Source organism: Anguilla anguilla, chromosome 8 (assembly GCF_013347855.1).
Source record: "Anguilla anguilla isolate fAngAng1 chromosome 8, fAngAng1.pri, whole genome shotgun sequence".
NCBI lineage: Eukaryota > Metazoa > Chordata > Actinopteri > Anguilliformes > Anguillidae > Anguilla > Anguilla anguilla.
Genome location: NC_049208.1, coordinates 4031103 through 4048310, shown reverse-complemented (window position 1 = coordinate 4048310; position 17208 = coordinate 4031103). Strand labels below are relative to the sequence as shown.

The 17208-nt window shown below is 37.0% G+C and overlaps 1 protein-coding gene and 1 long non-coding RNA gene across 2 annotated transcripts in view; both read right to left on the bottom strand.

Moving 5' to 3' along the window:
- Nucleotides 1–1944: 1944 nt before the first annotated feature.
- LOC118234069 lies at nt 1945–12202 on the bottom strand. The gene is made up of 3 exons (XR_004766614.1): nt 11968–12202; nt 7333–7459; nt 1945–3474 (listed from the first exon to the last, which is right to left on the bottom strand). It is a non-coding gene; the product is annotated as an uncharacterized LOC118234069 (long non-coding RNA).
- Nucleotides 12203–13677: 1475 nt separating this feature from the next.
- The window catches only part of LOC118233482 (ubiquitin carboxyl-terminal hydrolase 40-like), a 58590-nt gene continuing 55059 nt past the window's right edge, over nt 13678–17208 (bottom strand). The window contains exons 11-12 of the mRNA XM_035429279.1: nt 14401–14444; nt 13678–13817 (exon numbers count right to left, since the gene is read on the bottom strand). Of these exons, the coding sequence (XP_035285170.1) occupies nt 13678–13817; nt 14401–14444 (184 nt within the window). The remainder of the gene's footprint in view (nt 13818–14400; nt 14445–17208) is intronic.

The window sequence follows — 17208 nt, the reverse complement described above, 5'->3', positions numbered from 1 at the left end:
TCCAGGTATGAATCAATTATTCAGTCATTTAACTATCTTCCAATTTTTTAAATTTAATCTAGATCCTCTGGTAAGAACACTAGAAACACTATATGACTAAAAGTATCTGGACACCTCTTGGTTTGGGGCTGTTTTTCATGGCGATGTTCAGGTGTTCACATACTTGTAGCGTATACTGAATTTCATTTGCCAGGTTTCTGCCCACTTCTAGATTCTGTTAAAATTTTCTTGGGTTACTTAGTTTACTAGATTCCAAACTGTCAGCTCAACCTCCCAGTTTTGTACCATCTGCAAATGTAACATTTTAAATGTACTTTCAATGACCCTCTCAAGGTCATTTATATAAATAAGGAAGAGTAGTGGTCCCAGCACCGATGTTGGACTCCACTTTCAACAGTTCCCTGCTCAGATAATATTCCTCCTACTCTTTGTGTTCTGCCATGTAGCCAGTTCCAAACCCACTCTGAAATACCTCCTGCAATTCCCACTGTCTTTATTTTGAGAACAAATCTCTTGTGTGGTCCTTATCAAATGCTTTTAGGAAATGTAAATATATGATCTCATAAGTCCTGCTACAATCAAAACACTTGGTAGCTTCCTCAAAGAAGTCCAAAACATTTGTCAGGCATGATCTTCCCTTGCGAAATCCATGCTGGCTATTCCTTAGGATGCTGTTGTACTTAAAATCCTCCCAGATTTTCTTTTCCCTACTGCAGTATTGAAAAAAACATTTAATTTTACATTACTTTTTGCATCTTGGGAAATTTGCCTGTCAAAAAGCCTTTTTGCTACCCTTAGGTCTTTTTTAACCTTAGCATGCAGATTACAATGTGCAGCCTCATTACTCTCAGTACTGTCTTATATATCTTATAAAGTTTATTCTTTTTTTCCTCAAACACTCCCGTATAGCTTTGTTCATCCACTCGAGAGATTGCTTTTTCAACTTACTTTTATTAACTAGAATGAATTTACATTGTGAATCAAGAATAACCATTCTGCTGCAAATTTTGTCAAGATAATTACATAGCACCAGATCCAGAATTGATTTCCCTCTTGTTGGCTGGCTGACATAATGTGCCAAAAAATTGTCATATATAACATCTATGAATTCTTCCCCACTTTTTCCTTGTCCTGTCATCAATTCCCAATTAATAGCAGAGTATTTGAAGTCACCCATAATAATAGTCTCACCTTCCTGACAAGCTTGTTTTATTTTTCCAGTTCACACAACTGTCTGAAGCTGGTGGCCGGAAACACACACCTACCATAAGGCCCTTTTCATGTTCCCCTATGTGCTTAATCCAAATATCCCCATTAGGCCTGAGTTGGTAAATTTCTGGAATTTTCCTCCCATTAGAGCTACACCCTAACCTCTTTTACTGGATCTATCCTTCATAAGTTTGTACCCTTCTATATTATACTCATGCCCATCTCCCTCCCCAAGCCCCGTTTCAGTAATCCCAACTATGTCATAGCCCCCACTATTTATAACAGCCTGAAGTTCTAAAAAAATATATTTTTTATACTTGTAGCATTTAAACAAAGATTTCAGATTAATACTTCTACACATCTTCTCCCATTGCCTCACTCACCGCTGCCCCAAGCCACCCTTACAAAAGATTTTGCTTTGAAAAAATAAGACTTTATCAGTGTTTTCACTATAATAGGTAGCCGTGTCAGCTTCCATCCAGGCAGTCTGCACCTCCCTATCATTTACACTTAAAACACACATACGACTTAAAACCATATAGTCACTGTAAGTATCAACCAGATAAAGTAAATTGGGTTGCAGTATTTAATATATTTATTGCTTCCACTCAGAGCTGACAGAGATGTAAAGATCAGCTGGCACTGGATCCAGCAGGACTGGATGACAAATTTCTGAGGTGCTGACATATAAATTCAACTCCAATATAATTTCAATAAAAACAACAGGGTTGGATCTCATATTAACCCCATCTTTATCAGTGCAGTGAGGCAAGATGAACCTGAATACACACAATTTGTTTTAAAATGTAATCATTAGTTTCCCCTTCATTTAAAAAAAATTGTAACAATTGACCTCACCCACCTTAACATCAATGACAAAAGTATTTAGTTTGAAGTCAAACTGTACCATTCATATTTACAATCAAGTTTAGTAAACATCAATCAATCAATCAATTTTATTTGTATAGCGCTTTTAACAAACATCATCAATAGTTGATCGAGAGATAGAAGCCATTCAGTACAAAATATTATTATTGTTATTCAAGCAGGCTCTTAGTAATCAAGTAAAAGACAAAATGTGTCACAATGAACCCCTCTTTTGCTTACACAGAATTAATGAATAAATGATGCTTGTTGTGCTGCATTGTCTTCAGTGCTGCACTTTGTTGACATTTAGGCTATAGGCAAACATAGTTGGACATAATAGGTGGCAGGCAATGAGGAACCAGGCATGCTGGCTCAGCACCTTTGACAATGGCAGAAACAGTACTTTGGACAATGGTCATGACATGATGGACAATCCCCTACACTTGTCTTTAGTTAGACCAAGAGGAACTCCTTTATAACTAGGTTTTAATGGGCATACACTATATTATGAGTGTTGCTATCATCAATTTCCATTAAATAGTTGATTTACAATTTGAGATCACCGTCTGCATTTATCATACCTCGTTTAGAAGACTAAACAATCAATGATATGGTATTGGTGGGAAGGTTTCATCACTTCACTGCTACTATCTTTATTAATGCACAATCTGTCTTTGAAAAAAAAAGCAGAAAAAGGACTTACTTGTAACCGATATGGAGAGTCTGTATTTAATTAATACAGGTTCCTGAAGGTCAGAATCAAAATACCAATAAGGTCCTGGACAAACAATGCTACTATCGGTAATAACCCCACATAATTCATTCATTACATTAACTTCAATTAATTGTGACATAGCTGAAAAATGTGAAAAAATGTAAAAAATAAAACAATTTTCCTTTTCCCCTTTCCATAAAATGATTACTGTTTAAAAATATGGCTAGTAGCCTATAATACATTTTTAGTTCATTATCTGTTTATGTTCTATGCGATCCAGTCATTGCAGACAGGTTAGAACACTCTAAAGAGTGGGCTCTCTTTAATAATGTGGACTAAAATAAAGGTAAATGCAATTTATGCCAAAAAGCTGTTGCGTGTAAGGGAGGTAATACCAGCAATCTAATGAAAAAATTAAATAAAACAACAAAACTGAAACATCAAAACAAAACATTTGACAACTATTGCTGTCCTTTAGAAGGCATTACGCTAAATTTGATTTTTTTCTTGTCTGATGAGCCCCAGTAGGTCCTCCAGACCAAACACCTCAATAATTGGCCATGATGGGCATGTTCTCTGACACTTAATACATTCATTGGAGCTTTGCAGCTGCTTTTGCATGCAACCTTTACAGCCAACAATTTCTGAGCAGCAGGTAGCGATGACAGGCTGATCCATGATGTCTGTAAAAAAAAAGAAAAAATAAATTTACAAAGGAGTATTTGTATGCAAAAAACATACAAGACACACTCCTCAGTCATTAAAGCTCGGTTGGCATGGTCTACTGTTATGGAGAAATACGTATTTCAAGAATTAGATAGGCGTTCATAAATACACTGGATAAGATGTAACTATCGTTTGTGCCATAAAACTAGGGCAAACCTAGGGTTCCCTTCATAGAAGCCAATGCAGCTGTCATACAAATGGTGTTCTACTAGTAAATCAATCACCATTGGGACATCACGCCAAGCCATCTTAAATCTATGGGACCATCCAGCATGCTTGGCCATTCATATCCTGGCTACCCTACCAAAATATACTTACCCCTAACCCATAACCAAGCTAATTTAACAGTGATTAACAGTGGACAAAACACATGAAACTTGGTGCATCACTTTGATTCGATTAAGGTCAAGGGTGGCTTCATTTCCTCTACCACAGTGTGCACATTTAACCATAACCAAGACAATGTTATTAAACACAGTGAGATATTCATGAATATACTAGTGAAGGTGCAACTTCAGGGTTGAGTGTTTGACTTTGGGCACAACACAGGACATTTCATTTCAGTTGAACATGTATACATTTCAGCACATTTTGTCCCTAGCTAAATGCATTTAGCTTGTGTAATCTGCTGTCCTAATTGCGCACCATCAGCAATATTGCTCATTCATACTAGCTGTCATGCACCTAATTCACTCTGATTTATTTTGGGGAACTAGTAAAAGACAACTACAACACTTTCCCTTCAATAATTCGAACTCATTTTATGTATTACATCACGTGACTGTACATGTAAAGAACAGCTAGGGATCATTACTTCCTCGCACATCACCATGTTACTTCATCATACAGTCAAACAGGCCGTCTCACTCTCAGTATTAGCACATATCAGCACATAGAAAGAATCAAATCCTTCCAGATATAGTACCTAATTTACATTAAAGTGATCACAAAAAAAGAAAGTATTTGAAATTTGAAGAGCTTAAAATGTTATTTTTAAAAACCACCTTATATCAACATATAAATATTAAGTGCTGGAACCCTCTAATTTCTGTTTAGATTATGTTTCCTTTCCTTCTTCTTCCGACAAAAATGTACATGCAAACCACAAGACTGATGGTGTCCAAACTTTCCAGATAGGTTTGAAAATCTCATTCGCTAATAAATTTGGCAGATGCTGGCAATCAGTTTTAAGAAGTATTTTTCTGTTTTGGTCAATAACCTCCACCATTTGTCATAGGGGAAAAGTACTCTATTCAACAGATTGAGTCATCAATCACTGCCATATTGCATTCACTGCCATTATGAAGTTTTTCCTTAAAGGGTGATGAAACTCCCAGTGTCAGTCTATGGGTGTTTGATAGCTGTTTCATTAAATAAATAAATGAAATAATAATTTTAAAATGTGTTTTGTGTTTACAGTTTCCCTTTGTCCAATATTACCTTTTTGTCTAAAGATCTGAGACCATGAGTGACAAAAATACAATAGAGGAAATCAGGAAGGGGGCAAATATTTTTTCATGGCATTGTGGCTAACAAACTACAGTCCACTGGACCACAATGAGAGCCAGTATCTCCAAATGGAGAACACTTAAAAAAGTGGTGAATCTTCCCAGGAGTGGCCAGCCCGCAAAAGTTTCTCCAAGGGCACAGAAAAATCCAGGGAGTCACAAAAATCCAAGAAGAACTCAACTAACCAGCTAACCTCAGCTAAGGCCAGTGGTCATGACTCCAAATTAAAAAAGAGACTGGGAACAAATGTGATTCATGGGAGAGTAGCCAGGCGGAATCCACTACAAACCAAGAGAATCAATGCTCGTGTCACATTTGCAAAAATGTAAGATGAAAACCTGGGCGATCCCCAAGCGTATTTGGATAATGTTCTATGGACAGATGATTCAAAAGTGGAACTTTTTGGATGACATAAGTCCCATTTATGTACGGCATAAACTAAATACAGCATTTCACAGTAACAACATCATACCCACAGTCAAATATGGTGTTGGAAATGAAATGGTGTGGGGATGCCTCAGAACCTGGACACCTTGCCATTATTAAAGCAACCATGAATTCTGCTCTGTAGCAGAAAATATTTCAAAAGAATGTCCGGTCAAGCTGAGGTGGGTTATGCAGCGAGACAATGATCCAAAACACAAAAGCAAGTACGCATCTGAATGGCTGAAAAGAAACAAAATTAATGTTTTTGGAGTGGTTTAGTCAAAGTCCTGACTTGAACCTAATAGAGATCCTGTGGCAGAACCTGAAATGAGGAGTTCATGCTACCAATTTGTCTGAATCAAAGAATCCAAAAATGCAACATTACTCTCTCACATCTGGATCAATTATATCAACATTTTCCACCACAGCTGGAATATGTTGCATTTTGTTGTGCGCTGCCCATAGTGCTGGATACCCACTTATGGCACACCAGTAGATATATACACTTCCCCACATCCAATAAAGAAATTAAAATCACTAAACAGGAGTTTTTTTAACTGTGCCTTTTAAGCTCTGCTTCATTTGCCAAATGTGATTTGTGGGCAGTCCCATTCACTGATTGTGTAATTACCGGTATTAATTTCACAAAGAAAATTAACTGCGTACGTACCAACATACCCTCATCAGGCCAATTTGTCCTGCAAGTTTTATGTAGTTAAAATAGACCCTGTGACCATGTGAATTGTTGAGGCCTGCCAATATGGAATTTACATTTTTAGAGGCAGTTCCAGTTGCAAGCACAGGTCATTCAGCATGGTAAGACTTGCCTTGTCACATGGATGCAATTTTTTCCTGAAAGCTGAGATTACAGTACTGGCTGGATAGTTATTGTCTGCAACCACCACCTCTGTTGCTAAAAGCAGAAGTAAATTCCCATTTTCTAGCTGGATTGCTCTCCATGAACTCCCTGCTTCCAGCAACATAAAGTCACATGAATTAAGCAGCAAATTTGTGTTTTGCTTAAGGCAGTGCTTATCTGACATACGCCCCCCCCCTCCCCTTTCCCTTAACTCAGCATCACCCAGTCAGGCTAAGTATCCTCCCCTGATCATTCATTAAGTATGCATGGGTCAGACAACAACATGGGTCAGACAATCTCAAAGACAACAGTGATTATTTTTTGTGAATTTTTTAATTGAAAAAATGTATATTGTGCTCTATAGCACCACCATATGTTTCAATTGGTTCAATACTATAAGTTTATGTTGTTGATAAGAGTGCCAAAGTAGTTACTAAGTTTCATAAATTTATGTCAAACTGATTTATTCACATTTTTGTGATAAGCCACACCCACATTTATATTTATTGGGCCCACATTTATATTTATTGGCCATGTTTTTTCAATGATCAACTTTTTTGCATAACTTTTTTAGAGGGCCTTCCAATGAACAAATTGATGCAAGTTCCATGTTCATATGTCAAACGGTTTTTCAAAAAATTCTAAATGGCGGAAAATCCAAAATGGTCGGCTTTATGGGTTCTGCAGTAAGGCTAAAGACCCCAGGAATATACCATAGTGCAAAATTTCATCAAAAGATATCCAGTGGTTTTTCATTCAAAAATGGTATTATAATAATAATAATAATAATAATAATAATAATAATAATACCAACAAAAAAGTAGGGTTCCAGCCGCTTTGCTTCTATGACCCCTAAAAATAATAATAAAAATCTGAACAAAAACAATAGGGCTCCAGCAGCTTTGCTGCTTGAACCGCTAATTAAAGCATCCTCCTTGACTGCACATTGCTGGGGGAAAAAAACACAAGATTTCCATCAAGACTGACAATGATTCCAGAGGGCAATGTAGATTATACTGACTTTTGCAAACACCGCAGGTGAAGGTGTTCATCAGGGCTCTATTGAGTTCATATTGTGGCCGTTGATGAACCACAGCTGGATGTGACTCAGCAGCCATTGCCACCTTCTCATTTGTAGATGGTACCCCCTGCAGGGAAGCAGCATGAGAAAACATTATAAATAAAATTGTTGCCTAAGTTTGACATGCGCAGAGGCTATTATAAATGTAAAAAGTGAGTAACCATAAATGTGATATGTTTGTTGAAAGAAGAGTAGCCTATGTAAAGCACATGCTATCGATGTAGTTATAAACATTTCTTATGCCATATCTGCGCTTGGCTGTGGAGAAATCATGTAGTGTGATAAATAGCCTAATTTACTGGCAGATAGCTAGTCTAGATCTGATGTAGCCAACACCCACGGCAAAAGATGACACTCGTTATTTCATTGTACTGATTAGCTTTTTTTTCTTACACGTAGGGTAAGAATCTCTATATTTTATGGATGACCACCCCACAACCCCCTCCCCCCCCCCAAACTGAATTTTCATATTTGGTTCTTTCAGGGGAGCTTGTGTCTCAATACATTTTGCCCGGTCATAATTACAATGAAAGCATTCAGAATGATAATTTCTACTAATACCTCAAATTCGAGATGTCTCCATTTTGGTTTTGACTAGTCATAACTCCAGTTCAAAATATTTACAATTGTATTTTAAAAAGTAATGACTTCGTTTCAGATATAAAAATTGATTATTCAGACATCTTCAATAACAAGGAATTAAAAATATCTTTAATTGAAATTATGACTAGTCAGAACAGTGGAGATATCTCGAATTTGAGTGACGGCTAATCATAATTTCAGTGGAGACATCTGGAATTCATGTTTAGTCAATACTGACTTGTAGACTGAATTGGTTCCATACAACTTAATGATGAAATCTTGAAAAATCTATGAAAAACAACAGAGTTCAATAAACGTAATGGTCACGTTAACCTAGTGTCTCCGACTCCGTGAGTTATTATTACCGCTACACATCAGTGTTTGTCCATACAACGCTTACACTCTCAGACAAAAATACATTGAGCTGAATAGACTGGAGGGGGGAGGGTCTCTGGTTTGTGCCACTAGTCTGTACCTAAACTTTCAGGTCATAAAAGATGAGCTATGGTAAATTGCAAATGAAAATCAAAAGAAATGAATACCATATTTACCAACATCTCAATATTCAGGTTAATATTCTGAAACATCATATTCACAGCGCAGTTTGTGCTTTAAAAAAAATCAGTATTTAAAAATACCTATCCCAAGCAATACATCAGTAAACAAAAACACAAGTCCTTTTTCATTATCTGTTTTCTGATTTCAAAACAGATATGAACTGAACATAAAGTAAATTGATTTGGTTGACTGATATTGCCGAATTTGCAGAGGGTGAGATGTGGGGTTAACGAGAAGGCTTAAAAGTTGGCTGTCTCAACTAATTATACAATACCATGAAAAGGTATTTCCTCCCTTCCAGATTTCCTCTATTTTTGCATATTTGTCATACTGCGTGGTTTCAGATCTTTAAACAAAATGTAATATTAGACAAGGGAAAACTAGTAGTAAACACTAAACACATTTATAAAATTATTATTTCATTTATTTAATGAAAAAATGAGCAAAACACCCATATTACCCATGTGAAAAAGTAATTGCCCCTTTAATCAATCAACCAATTAACCAAATTTAATTAGATGCAGCTGATTGAACACAGCCAGGCTTCATTGTGGCCAGCCCTGTTAAAAAAGCAAACATATCTGACCTAATCCTCACTTCCTCAACAGCATCGAGCTAGTTAGCGATCATTAAAGATCAAATTATTCCTTCATTATTCCTTCAAAAGTGCAAATCATTCAGAAATCTCAATTGGGTGTATGTTACATACTGAACGTAAATTAATTAAACTTAATTCTGGAAAGAAACATTCAAATTGCTGACCTGATTGAATTGTTTTTGATTAGCACGTTCCATTGGCCAATCCGTCGACTTGTCCATCAGCAGGCAGGAAGAGGATTCACAGACCTTGAGGAAAAAAAATATGCAAGGACCAGTTTTACTGATTAGCTTTTGTTTTTTTTACACGTAGGGTAAGAATCTCTATATTTTATGGATGACCACCCCACAACCCCCTCCCCCCCCCAAACTGAATTTTCATATTTGGTTCTTTCAGGGGAGCTTGTGTCTCAATACATTTTGCCCGGTCATAATTACAATGAAAGCATTCAGAATGATAATTTCTACTAATACCTCAAATTCGAGATGTCTCCATTTTGGTTTTGACTAGTCATAACTCCAGTTCAAAATATTTACAATTGTATTTTAAAAAGTAATGACTTCGTTTCAGATATAAAAATTGATTATTCAGACATCTTCAATAACAAGGAATTAAAAATATCTTTAATTGAAATTATGACTAGTCAGAACAGTGGAGATATCTCGAATTTGAGTGACGGCTAATCATAATTTCAGTGGAGACATCTGGAATTCATGTTTAGTCAATACTGACTTGTAGACTGAATTGGTTCCATACAACTTAATGATGAAATCTTGAAAAATCTATGAAAAACAACAGAGTTCAATAAACGTAATGGTCACGTTAACCTAGTGTCTCCGACTCCGTGAGTTATTATTACCGCTACACATCAGTGTTTGTCCATACAACGCTTACACTCTCAGACAAAAATACATTGAGCTGAATAGACTGGAGGGGGGAGGGTCTCTGGTTTGTGCCACTAGTCTGTACCTAAACCTTCAGGTCATAAAAGATGAGCTATGGTAAATTGCAAATGAAAATCAAAAGAAATGAATACCATATTTACCAACATCTCAATATTCAGGTTAATATTCTGAAACATCATATTCACAGCGCAGTTTGTGCTTTAAAAAAAATCAGTATTTAAAAATACCTATCCCAAGCAATACATCAGTAAACAAAAACACAAGTCCTTTTTCATTATCTGTTTTCTGATTTCAAAACGGATATGAACTGAACATAAAGTAAATTGATTTGGTTGACTGATATTGCCGAATTTGCAGAGGGTGAGATGTGGGGTTAACGAGAAGGCTTAAAAGTTGGCTGTCTCAACTAATTATACAATACCATGAAAAGGTATTTCCTCCCTTCCAGATTTCCTCTATTTTTGCATATTTGTCATACTGCGTGGTTTCAGATCTTTAAACAAAATGTAATATTAGACAAGGGAAAACTAGTAGTAAACACTAAACACATTTATAAAATTATTATTTCATTTATTTAATGAAAAAATGAGCAAAACACCCATATTACCCATGTGAAAAAGTAATTGCCCCTTTAATCAATCAACCAATTAACCAAATTTAATTAGATGCAGCTGATTGAACACAGCCAGGCTTCATTGTGGCCAGCCCTGTTAAAAAAGCAAACATATCTGACCTAATCCTCACTTCCTCAACAGCATCGAGCTAGTTAGCGATCATTAAAGATCAAATTATTCCTTCATTATTCCTTCAAAAGTGCAAATCATTCAGAAATCTCAATTGGGTGTATGTTACATACTGAACGTAAATTAATTAAACTTAATTCTGGAAAGAAACATTCTAATTGCTGACCTGATTGAATTGTTTTTGATTAGCACGTTCCTTTGGCCAATCCGTGGACTTGTCCATCAGCCGGCCGAAAGAGGATTCACAGGCCTTGAGGAAAAAAAATGCAAGAACCAGTTTTACTGATTAGCTTTTTTCTTTTTACACGTAGGGTAAGAATCTCTATATTTTATGGATGACCACCCCCCCCACCGAATTTTCAGATTTGGTTCTTTCAGGGGAGCTTGTGTCTCAATACATTTTGCCCAGTCATAATTACAATGAAAGCAGTCAGAATGATAATTTCTAGTAATACCTCACATTCGAGATGTCTCCATTTTGGTTTTGACTAGTCATAACTCCAGTTCAAAATATTTACAATTGTATTTTAAAAAGTAATAACTTCGTTTCAGATATAAAAATTGATTATTCAGACATCTTCGATAACAAGGAATTAAAAATATCTTTCATTGAAATTATGACTAGTCAGAACTGTGGAGATATCTCGAATTTGAGTTACGGCTAATCATAATTTCAGTGGAGACATCTGGAATTCATGTTTAGTCAATACTGAATTGTAGACTGAATTGGTTCCATACAACTTAATGGTGAAATCTTAGTAGTCAAAATTGAATTAGAGATATCTTAAATTAGCATTTTGGATAGTCACAAATTATTTACAGATATTGATAATGTGAGTCCGGACACACTATTAAATGTTAAGAGGGCTTGTCATAGTCTATGCTATCATACGATCGGTTGTCACAGTCTGAACCTCATTAAGTGTGAGAGGGCATCCAAACTCCGGACATCATAAGCCGAGAGAAAATTGTAGAATGTGCGCCCGCACAGCAGTAGAAGGAGTTGGATCAATATTGAGGTTTAATTACAACAGCTTTATGTTTGCTAGCATACCTCATGCAGAACCCATAGTCAAGTAGCCTATACAACAGACAAATTGGGGCATATTTCAATTGATATTTATTAACTTTATGTCAAAGCCCTCTGTGATATATGGTAATTCTAATAAGTTCGGGCAATACTCCTTACCTGTAGTTCGCGCTCTTCACCTTGAGATGGGTCCGGGGATATAACCTGTAAGATACGAAAAACAACAGAGTTCAATAACCGTAATGGTCACGTTAACCTAGTGTCTCCGACTCCGTGAGTTATTATTATCACTACACATCAGTGTTAGTCCATACAACGATTACACTCTCAGACAAAAATACATTGAGCTGAATAGACTGGAGGGGGGAGGGTCTCTGGTTTGTGCCACTAGTCTGTACCTAAACTTTCAGGTCATAAAATATGAGCTATGGTAAATTGCAAATGAAAATCAAAAGAAATGAATACCATATTTACCAACATCTCAATATTCAGGTTAATATTCTGAAACATCATACTCACAGCGCAGTTTGTGCTTTAAAAAAAATCAGTATTTAAAAATACCTATCCCAAGCAATACATCAGTAAACAAAAACACAAGTCCTTTTTCATTATCTGTTTTCTGATTTCAAAACGGATATGAACTGAACATAAAGTTAATTGATTTGGTTGACTGATATTGCCGAATTTGCAGAGGGTGAGATGTGGGGTTAACGAGAAGGCTTAAAAGTTGGCTGTCTCAACTAATTATACAATACCATGAAAAGGTATTTCCTCCCTTCCAGATTTCCTCTATTTTTGCATATTTGTCATACTGCGTGGTTTCAGATCTTTAAACAAAATGTAATATTAGACAAGGGAAAACTAGTAGTAAACACTAAACACATTTATAAAATTATTATTTCATTTATTTAATGAAAAAATGAGCAAAACACCCATATTACCCATGTGAAAAAGTAATTGCCCCTTTAATCAATCAACCAATTAACCAAATTTAATTAGATGCAGCTGATTGAACACAGCCAGGCTTCATTGTGGCCAGCCCTGTTAAAAAAGCAAACATATTTGACCTAATCCTCACTTCCTCAACAGCATCGAGCTAGTTAGCGATCATTAAAGATCAAATTATTCCTTCAAAAGTGCAAGGACCAGTTTTACTCTACTGAATGTTGTTATCTTAACAACTAACTCATGTAAATGCACTTACAGAAATGAAAACAAAATAAAACATATGTGCTGCAGTAGCATGCCAGGTATGTATTTACCTACTTAAAAAATGTTCAAGACCACATATCAGGGATCAGTCTTCTATCCATTTCCAACCCCTAGATTTTTAGTTTTCATCACTTTTAGGCATCTATCTTAATGATCTTAGTACATAGTCTACAGCACAATGGACAAGTGGCCAGGTTCTTTCACAGCATGCATTCGTGGATGTTCATTTTTATTGAAGAGAAACACCAAATTAATTATTACATTTTCAATACTAGACAATGGGGAAGATAATGGGAGTCGGAACATTATGCACTGCAATATTAACGTTGTTAGCCTGTAGCTCAGTGCTTTTCAACTCCAGATCCAGAGGGTCCAGTGTCTGCAGGTATTTGCTCTAACCATACACTATCCCACCCAGTTTCATTAATTAATTTGTCTTCTTGGTCTAGAGCTGGGGTGTCAGACTTCGGTCCTGGAGGGCTGCAGTATCTGCTGGTATTCAGTAAGTTTCAGCATAAGTGATTAATATCAGTCACTGATTGGCTAAAGAGTCCACAAACCTTGTTCTCAAGGCCTTCATTGGCTGCTGGTTGAAAGGAAAAACACGAAAACCTGTAGACACTGCAGCCCTCCAGAACTGAAGTTTGACACCCTGGTCTAGAGAGTGAAGTGGCTTATTACTTCACCCTCTTGAACAAGTGAAAATGCAAGTTTTTGTTTCCATATTACCCAGCGCCATGAAGACGTTAGCCATCCCTCCTCAGTGTGGTGTTTCTGACCACGGTTTTCCTCTTCCACTTAAATACAAATATTAGAAGACTATTTAAGAGCAATGCTGTTTCAGTGTATCTTCACACAGAGATACTCATTCATTAACATTTATACCACTGATTCATTTTACTTTGAAAAATTATGTTTTTGTATTACATGGTGCTAACCAGAATTTCTGTTAATAGTGCAATTAACATATTTTGCCAACTCATAACCAGTGCATGATCATGTTATTTGGCCCATGGTTCAAAGGCTCAAAGGAAAAAAATGTAATGCAGTTAGCAGTATACAAGAGTAAAAACAAATGCAGTATATTTTTTTGTAGGTAGTACTGCAGGTCTCATTCTTGATAAGTTTTCCCACAATGCATCATAAAGTTCAGAACTTTGTGTTTTTGTGGACCTCCTTCAGTAATCCTGCCCTTTAGACTTCTCTATAACAAAGTATTTTGCTGAACATGTAACATATGTAATCAGTTGATATGCACAAATTAAAGATGGGTAAATTGTCAAATTAAATATGTCTGATAAGCAAATACACAGTTATGCAAGATAAATACCCACAATATAGTGTTTGGCATAAATTGACACAGAACAAAAATGTACTTACAAGTGATTTTTTTGTAAAAGAGCATATCCGCTGCATCTGAACGACTGGAAAAACATTGATTGCCATTACTTATATTTACTACATGGAAAAGTAACATTATTTAGTAAACATTCAAAATTATCCAAATGGCATAACAAGGGTGTGTTTGACATTAAGGGCTCTATTTTCTGGAATCGATGGTGCTTGGGTACTGTCAATGGTGTGGCGCATGGCGCACTGGGCGTGGCTCGTGATTGTTGGTATTTTTGGCACCAGATACCAGCAGGGCACAGCGTAAAGAGCACCTGCCAAAAGGACAAGGTTATACTGAATGGTGCAGCTGCATTTGTTAATAGCCAATCAAATTACCCCTTGAAGAGCCATGCGCATTGTGCAGCCCGTGTTGCCACAGTCTACAGCTACAATGGAAGACGTGGATAATGTGTGATAGATTGATTCCTATTCTCGTCAAGCCCCTTTGCTTCGCTTGCTGATTGGATTTTGTGAAGATTTGCCTTCACTGGAACAAAGGGGCCTAGCTCAAACAGCCCCAGCCCAAGGGGTGTCCAGATACTTTTGGTAATATAATTGTTAGATTTTGGTGTATTTAGATTAGATTTTGTTTTTTAGTAATGTATCTTATTTAAAGTTTCAGACTTATAATCTGTTAAGGTCCCCACACCCATCCTGTTTCCATCTGGGTGTTGAGTACCCTTTCAAATGCAAGCTCTCCCCTGAGACTTAGGCGCCGAGAGCCATTGGAAAGCAACCCTGGGTGAACAGAAATTATAATATGTGAAGAGTTATTGATTTAGCCAGGAAAAAGAACCAGGGAAAGAGTGAATTATCACATGCATGAAACCTTTCCTCCTGGCTAGGCCCCATTGTTTAGAGAATGTACTTAAGCTGTGCCATTATTTAATGATAGTTGTGTTAGACTGGAGAAGCTTGTAAGACCACACAGATCTGTCACCAAGAATTAAAGAGCTAAACTGTCTTTCACCATCAAATTTGATTAAGACTCTTTCTTTCCTGAACGCAATTGGAAGCAACAGCAGCTAACAGAATTTTGAGTAAGAAGAAAAACAGAAGCATTCTTCAAAGTTTATTTCAAGTAACTCATCCATGTGTTTTTTCATCTTACCATCTGAAGAGAATGTGTTCATTCAAAGTTTAGGTGTCACATCAAAGACTCAAATGTCAATCATTTACAGTATAGTGGAAAATAATCTGCAATTCAGCTGTGCCACACCTAAAAATGTGTAAAATGACTACACTATATTTGAACTTGAACGCATATATTGGCATATTTGTCATCCCAACGAGAAGACTATTATTCAATCATGTCTGTACTCAAATTGCAGTTCATTCAATATTTATATGTCACAGACGCATAAGATACAGATAAACCATTTTAAACCAACGTAAGCAAGTTTTTTCAGCCTCTGTTATTTTAATCGCCTGCCTGGTGCCCAGGTAGGAGATCTCCTGGAGCATACGGACAAGCTCCTGGCCAGAGCAAGGAGGGATCCAGTGGTCATGGTTCACATAGGAACCAATGAGATAGGTAAGGGTAGGTTTGAGGTTCTGCAGGACAAATTTGTGAAGCTAGCAGAAAAGATTAGCAGCAGAACCTCCATGGCAGTTTTTTTCTGGAATACTACCGGTACAATGTGCAAGCAGACAGAAGCTAAGTTTTATTTGGAGGTTTAACACGTGGCTACAAACCTGGTGCAGGAAAGAGTGGTACAGGTTTATGGGGTACTGGGACTCTTTCTGGGACCTGTACCTGAATCGGAGGGGTAATGCTGCATTGGGCCAGCTTATCCTTAAAGTAGCACAGGATTATTTCAACTGCGGACTTGGGGGGCAGGGAGGCCAGAGAGTGAAAGGGATAGGGAAGTGCAGACTGCCAGGATGGAAGCTGTCAGGGCTTCCTGTAATAGTGTGAACAGTAATGAAGTCTTTTTAATGCAAAGTTGTAATAAGGGTGGCTTGGGACGGCGGGGGGTGAGGTAATGGGGGAGGATTTTTGGAACTTGGGGCTGCTATGAATAGTGGGGGCTATGACATAGTTGGGATTACAAAGACATGGCTTGGGGAGGAGGATGGGGATGAATATAACAGAATATGGGGATGAAGTACTAACTCATACGGAAGGATAGATCCAGTAGGTGAGGTGAGGGTGTAGCTCTCTATGTAAAAGGAAATGTTAATGTGCAGATTATTCCAGAAATGAACCAGCTAAAGATAAAGCTCATAGGGGAACATGAAAAGGGCCTTATGGTAGGTGTTTGTTGCCAGCTGCCAGCTTCAGACAGTAGTGTGAACTCAATGCTCTTTGGAAACAAGCTTGTCAGGAACGTGAGACTATTATTACGGGTGACTTCAATTACCCTGATATTAAACCCCTGAGGTCTACCTCTTCGCCGGTGACAAAAAAGGGCAGATATGGTATTTAATGTTTAATAACTTTGCTCTTGTTTCACGTAGAAACTTATTTTAAATTTCACTGTGAACCTCTGTGCCTACACTGGTTGCTAAACCAGTTTGAGATTTCTCTACCAACAAGCCAATTCGAGGGAAGTGTTTCTTTGTTTGATCTAGGTACACTGACAACACAAAGCCAGCTATGTTCATCTCAGACTTTCAGTTTTTGCTGCTGAGCACAGAAATGCAAGGAATGTCACACAGACCCCCAGCCACATTTTCTCAGTCACCCTTTTATCCAGGAAATGCGAGATGCAAACACAAAAAACTTACGTATTTTTATTCTTTTACTATTTTTAAAATATTAATGCTTTGCTTCTTCGATGGCAACCGGGAAAA